This window comes from Eschscholzia californica, unplaced genomic scaffold, assembly GCF_041429995.1.
Source record: "Eschscholzia californica isolate CP2 unplaced genomic scaffold, dmEscCali1.0.p SCAF_1, whole genome shotgun sequence".
NCBI lineage: Eukaryota > Viridiplantae > Streptophyta > Magnoliopsida > Ranunculales > Papaveraceae > Eschscholzia > Eschscholzia californica.
Genome location: NW_028238198.1, coordinates 38,558,425 through 38,565,034, shown reverse-complemented (window position 1 = coordinate 38,565,034; position 6,610 = coordinate 38,558,425). Strand labels below are relative to the sequence as shown.

At 35.0% G+C, this 6,610-nt stretch overlaps 1 protein-coding gene across 1 annotated transcript; it reads left to right on the top strand.

Annotated features, from left to right (window-relative positions):
* Positions 1-2,521: 2,521 nt before the first annotated feature.
* Positions 2,522-5,894, top strand: LOC147566662 (uncharacterized). Its single transcript, XM_086653165.1, has 5 exons — positions 2,522-2,686; positions 2,778-2,845; positions 4,681-4,784; positions 5,481-5,535; positions 5,631-5,894. The coding sequence occupies exons 1-5, from the start codon at positions 2,609-2,611 to the stop codon at positions 5,731-5,733; spliced, it is 408 nt and encodes a 135-aa protein (XP_086509291.1). The 5' UTR covers positions 2,522-2,608; the 3' UTR covers positions 5,734-5,894.
* The last annotated feature ends 716 nt before the right edge of the window (positions 5,895-6,610 follow it).

Genomic DNA, 6,610 nt, shown 5'->3' with positions numbered 1-6,610 from the left:
TAGAATGTCATCTTGATTTCTCTATTTAACCACCACCACATCATCTTAGAGATCTAAATTGAGTTTTGCATTTGAGAGAATTTTAGGAAAAAATTAAAAATCTTATCAGGACTTAGAGTTTCTAAGACCGAGTCTTGTATTGGAGATACTCTAAGGGAATCTCTAATGCAAAACTCAAAAAAATCTTTTTTTAGTCCTATGTGTTAAATTCCAATTAAGATTCTCATTCCTAAGTGATAAGAACAGAAATCCTTAACTCTTTGGTCTTCAATGCAAAACTTCAAACTTGTGTTTATTTACTTAGGTAGCAGAGTTATTTTTCGTACAAAATAAGATTAGCGCTTTGGGGAAACAAAAATATTTTTTGAGGAAAGACTTTATAATAAATTGGTCATTTTTAGTTAACCAATTTGTTATCTAATTGTTATAGGGAAACAATTTCGAGTGAAATTTTGGCCGCAACTTGGGGCATAAAGAAAAATCTCTGTGACATGAAGACTTAGTCAATCAATATTGACTTAGGGAAGATATTTCTCTTTTAGCTCAAAAATTTACTTAGATTGAGAATTGCCCCCTAATCTTCATCTTCTCCACTTCCAATTCCGACCACCAATCACCTCACACAAATTCTTTTTTCGCTCTTTCTTGCCCTTTCTTACTCTATCTCCCTCTCACTGTAGATCTCACTATCTCTCACTATAGATCTCTCTTTCTCTCACTGTAGATCTCTCTCCCACAATGCCTTTCTGTCGCGTTAATCCAGGAACAGAGGAACCCTCAACTTCGAGGAAGGTTTTAGAAACCTTCCTTGAGGGTTCCAAATTTGGTTGTCGGCCAAGCAACGAAACGATTGGTGGTCCGCCATGACCCGTTTCATGGGTAGGCTGCCCACGAAACACTCGAGGAGGGGTTTGCTAGAAACCCTCCTCGAGGTCTGGTTTCGGCAAAGGGGACACTTCCCTTGGCGGGAAATGTGCGTGTGAGAGAAAGAGAGAAGAAGAGAGAGATACAGTAAGAAAGGGAAAGAAATTGTGAGAGACTGCTAGAGAGATAATGTTAGATAAAAGCCAGGGACAGCGAACGAGGGTGAAGAGGTTCAGTACTATTGTCGCGGATACTCTTATTAAGCTACTTAGCATCTAGATGAGCTTCAATTTCGAGTTTTCATGTTATATGGTTTTTCTTCGATAGGGCGAGAGGCGGAAAATCAATACTTGTTACATTCCACATTAGTTAAACCACTAGCACAATATACTCTTTAAAGTTTCAAGTAGCTTTCTGGACTGGACGAACAACTTTTGTTACAAACTATTTATCTTCAAGTAAAATAGTAACATATTTTAATCATAGAGAGGTGGTGTATTATTTCTCAAGCTCATTATTAACTTTATAACTTGGCAACTTTAGGCCAAAACTATTTACAGAGCTACTTTGTCTCTTTGGAGAGCCCAAAAGTTGGAATCTTTTTCAATTTCTTTGTAAATAAGGCTTTGCTATTTACAGAGCACGTAGGGACTAAAATCAAATTTTAGTAAGGATCAAACTGAAAAAAAAAATATATTGATTATAGAGTAGAAGATATTTTATCTACTTCATTTTTAAGCCCCAGCACCAACACCTTCCACCATCTCAACAATCACCACCACAACTATGAACAATCTACTAGAACCACTAGTAATGGAAGAAACTAACAATGATGAAGGTACATTAACGGAGTAGCTTGCTTGTCAAGAAGCTTCATTAATGGAAGAGTTTGATGTGGAAGAACTCAACTACAACTCTTCAATGGACTCATATAACAACATTTTAAGTGAAGACATAACTTTAGAGTAAGATAAACTAATTTGTGGTGATTATTCCAAAAAAGAAATTAGATTTCTAGGTCAATATTTTTTCCTAACTTTTATGAACGACCCAAATTTTCGGTGAAATAATGCTTAGAACGATGAGCATTGTCAGTGACATTTCTATCAAAAAAAAATCGGTGAAAAACAACAAAAACTATAAGAAAAATATGGTAACAAAAAAAAGATGGATATTAGGCAGGAACCACCGAATTTAAATCGAAATTTTCGGCCAAAACCAACAAAAATATGGCAACAAAATCTCATCTTATTCTATGACGAAATTTCTATAAAAACTACCTAAAGAGCTAAAGAGAAATCTACTTCCATGAGTATATATGATTTAAGATAAATCTACAACAAGATTTCTTTGAAAACTACCTAAAGAAGCTTTGAAATCTTAACATATCAAGATAAAAGTTGAAAGAATGACTTCAAAATTTTTTTAGAGGAAAGAGATTAAGGGTTTTAGATGGAGGGAAGGACTTATCTATAAACTAGGGGTCTAATTCTAAATACCTAATAAATTGTGATAAATCAAACTATTTGTAAATAGCAAAACGAGTATCTACAAATAACCAGCTCTCTAAATAGCTCTGTAAACCGCAGCGGCCCAACTTTATATAGGAAATGTTGGGCTTGGGCATTATATAGACTAGGCATGAGGTGCCTTTGAAATTCCTAATAAGAGCGACGTTGAGCTATAGGTGGACATCCTAATCAAAACTCATCTACAAACAAACTTCTGTTTTTTGACGTTAAAAATGGCTGTTCCTCATACACCAGCTACAAATCAAAACCCTAACTCATTCAGACAAGAAAACCTTCAATCCCCTCAACAGGTAATCCATTTCTCCATCTCTACATTTTTTTCACGCCAGTTAATGTTAATTATTGTTCAATTTTCGTGTCTTCTTCGTTGTACTCTTTTAGGGCTCTCGAATTGATGAAGCTGCTGATACCATCCAAAGAAAACCCGACTTATTAATGGAGGGCTTCGAGTAAGTTCTTTGAAAAATTCCCTCAATAGCTTACTCGCTTATACTTCAATTTGGTTAAAGGGTTCGGGATAAAAGTAAAGAACAAGTTTTTTTTTTCTTTCTCAAATTATAGATGGGTTTCCAATAGTATCACACACACACACACACACACACACACACACACACACACACACATCTGTTCTATATGCTGTACAAAGTTTTGGTGGGTATCCTTTGTAACGATATAGCAGAGAGAATGATGATGCAAACCCTAAACTCTAAAATTCCTTTTTACTAGTAGTGAAAAGGTTTTCCTTTCTTGTGCTGCTGCATATTAGAACTTACACATTTGCTATTTGTTGTGGATGAATCGACGGAAGTTGGGGCACTTAGATTAATATCGTTATAGTATACATACATCATAAAAGTAAACTTGGAATACTCTGCAATGTGATTTTGAGCTTGTGCTAAACTTACTGCTTTTGCATCCACGCCAGATGGTTTGATCCAACCTAAATTTTGATTTTTGGGGAATCAGTTTCATTGTGCATTTTGAAGTAATTTTTTTTTGAAACTTAGAATTAATATTAGAAGAAAAGTGATATGTACATAGTGGGTAGAGCCAATATACAACTACAATTACCACATCTTAGCTCTAATCTAAGTGTTACATCATCATAGCCTCCCAATTAAAAACAAAGTTGAGAAAAATTTTATCCTTTGCTCAAACACTGTTCCTACTCCAATGAAACAACAATGGCTGGATATCCTCTACTGCAAGAATACTGTTTGGATTAGATTCATTAGATTTTTTATTGTTTCTGTCCTTCCATATCGCCCACATAATTGCTATTGAATCATGGTCCATGGCTCTCTTCTGGACTTACTTACTCTAAGGAATTGTCATTGTGTTATTGCTTGATCAATTGACTTAGGGATGCACCACTGGTGTCCTGACTTGGATGTAAAAAAAATCCCGAAGGAAACAAACTTTGTCACGATGTAGAAAGAGATGCTCAGCTGTTTCTTCACCCCTCTTGCATCTTATGCAACTACTCGGCATTGGCATCCCACGAGTTTTTAGCATATCCATTGTTGGAACTCTATTTTTCGATGCTGCCCATAATATGAAGCTCGCCCTGGTTGGGATAATCAGATTACAGATGAACTTCATTAGCAATAAGACTATAATCAACTGTACTGTGGGAGAAAAAAATTTAGTTTCTGTGGCTTTGGGAAGACCAACGACAAGACTATTAAGCCATATACAGAAATGAAAAATTATTCCTACTCTTTTAGATAGGAAAAGATCCTCTTTGGTTAGATTATGTGGGCCAGATGAGGGAATCTAAAAGTAGTGACACAAGGAACTAACTGATTGCGCCCATTATATAGTTTTATATGGTTACTGCACATCTAAACTGTAGAAGATGACTATGTTATACTGTACATAATAAATAAGTCTGTTAAATAATTGACATTTGTTGTTATATTATACATGATGAGATATGGTTACTACTTATGATATATTTTTGTTTCTGTTAACTTAATGGTTAGAGCTCCACTGTTTTCAATTACAAGTACAAGAAATTCACTTAACCATACCAAACTTGTCAAATAACTAATGAATTTCCAAGCCCATAATTTATTTTTCATGGTGAAAAACTCAGCTTCGATATAGTGAGAGTATAACACTTGTGTGATATGCCCTTTGGTTTAACCTTGACTCTTGTGTTTTATGTGTTGATTTCTCTTTGAACTTATGAGCAACATTCTCTTTGAGCTTATAGTAACTCATTTGTATCAAAATTGAAGATGAAATGACAGCGCTACATGTTTGATTTCTTACTCCTTAGGGATTTAGATACTGTGGAATACACAGAGAAGTACAAGAGATACGAAGCTGACTATGCACGTCGTCTGAAGTCCAAATACTTCTCCAAGAAGAACTTGTATGGAGGTAAGCAACAACCTTAATGCGAAATGTGGAGGCTAGATGCCCTTTTGTACCTTTCGTATTTATATGTAGGTTTTAGGAATAAATTTTCTCCTATCTTGAATGGAAACAAGAAATTGATTTTTTTTTTGCACGTGGAACTAGAACAAGACTTAAGGTGTTACCGGGTATAGTTTCATTTTGTCCCAGTTCCAACAATATGGCTGCGCTCCTTTCTTCAAATAACACTGGTAACAACATGAGCATGATTATAATTATATATAAAGGGTTAGCATGTGAGGTTAACATGGAGATGATTGATTATCAGTGAAACTATTATTTAAGTACTTGAGGATAGCCGATCCACTAAATTTACTCGTGGATCAAATGGTGGGTTGCCCGAGGAGATGACATGCTTTCCCTCCTCAGTTGTTCTAATAGAGGTTGTGCTCTATGTAAACAGATACATAATGTGTGAGTTATAGAACTTGGCCGAGTTGCTCGGCTCTGATCAGATGAGATCACGGTTTCGCTCCTAATCTCGCTCCCAACTGCTTAGACTGTTATCCCCGCCAAGTAGATCATTACAATTAAAGATTTTTTTAGTACTAAAATACAGATAACTGAACATTTTTTGCTTCCAAATATTGGTTTTGGGTTTCCCTCTCCATGCATGTAAAGTAACATATTGATGACTGGCATGTTATTACGTATTAATAGGCAGTATATTCGAGAACGAGACTGTGATGGAGAATCAAGTTATAAAGTCAAGCAGGTTTGCATCCTCTGAGTCAATCATTTCTGTTGAACATTACATCAAAGATGAGGTGGTGAAACCCCTTAAACTCTATATCGACATTTATTTTTTAGGTGGCCATGTACAAGATCATTTACAGACCCAGTCCAAAGTTTTGAAGGTCAAAGCAACAACTCGCCGAACAAGAAATATCAGACTAAGAAGAGCAGCTGTTAGTAGGACACTCCTTGATCTGTTTTTATCTTCTTTTGTTCATGTCTTGCGAACCCTTTGAAGTTGTATTTGGATTTACCAATTGCCTTTGACATACAAAAGGTAACCTCCTTTGTAGTATTTGTTAATATTTAATGGAATCAAAAACTGATTTTAGAACTTCACTGAACTGATTGTCTCCTTTTGCCCTCTCAAGCTAATTTGTCAAGTTTCAGGGAATTTCAATGATAATACTCCATAAAGCAGTAAAGGGATAGATGCTTTGTTATGAAGTTTGACTATTTTACATAATTTAGTTCTTTGTTGACCTAGGATTATTTGTAAATAAATTTGAAATTTTGGGGCAAACCCTTTTCTTAATGATTGGGTGTTTGGGGATTTGGGCTATGGATTTAGGAAGTAAAATATTCTGCCCTTGAATAAAAAGTTGTGATTTTAGCTTAAACGATAGGATTGGCCAACCACCAAATACAACTTCACCCTAAACTAGAATTAGATATCACCTTATCATGAAAATATTTTGGCACATCATATTATTTACAACCATCAACTAACTACCAAACTAACCAAGTTCATAAAAATCACACTTTTTGAGTTGTTTCTTCTTTAAAATTTCACTATAAAATTTCAATTGATAAACTTTCGCTTATGGCTCTTGCACTACTCCAAACAAAACTCTTAAATGTATTTTTAGTTTGGTGTATAATGGATGAGGTTTTGGAGGAAACTGAAAATAAGATATACTGATCAATTTGTGTGTTTAGCTACATATCAAGATAAGTGTTTAGCTCCATATCAAGATAAGTTACTAAAATGAGAAGACCCTTCGTTTTGTTTTTCTTACAACATTATAATTTTAGGTAGACTAGGGTATATCCCG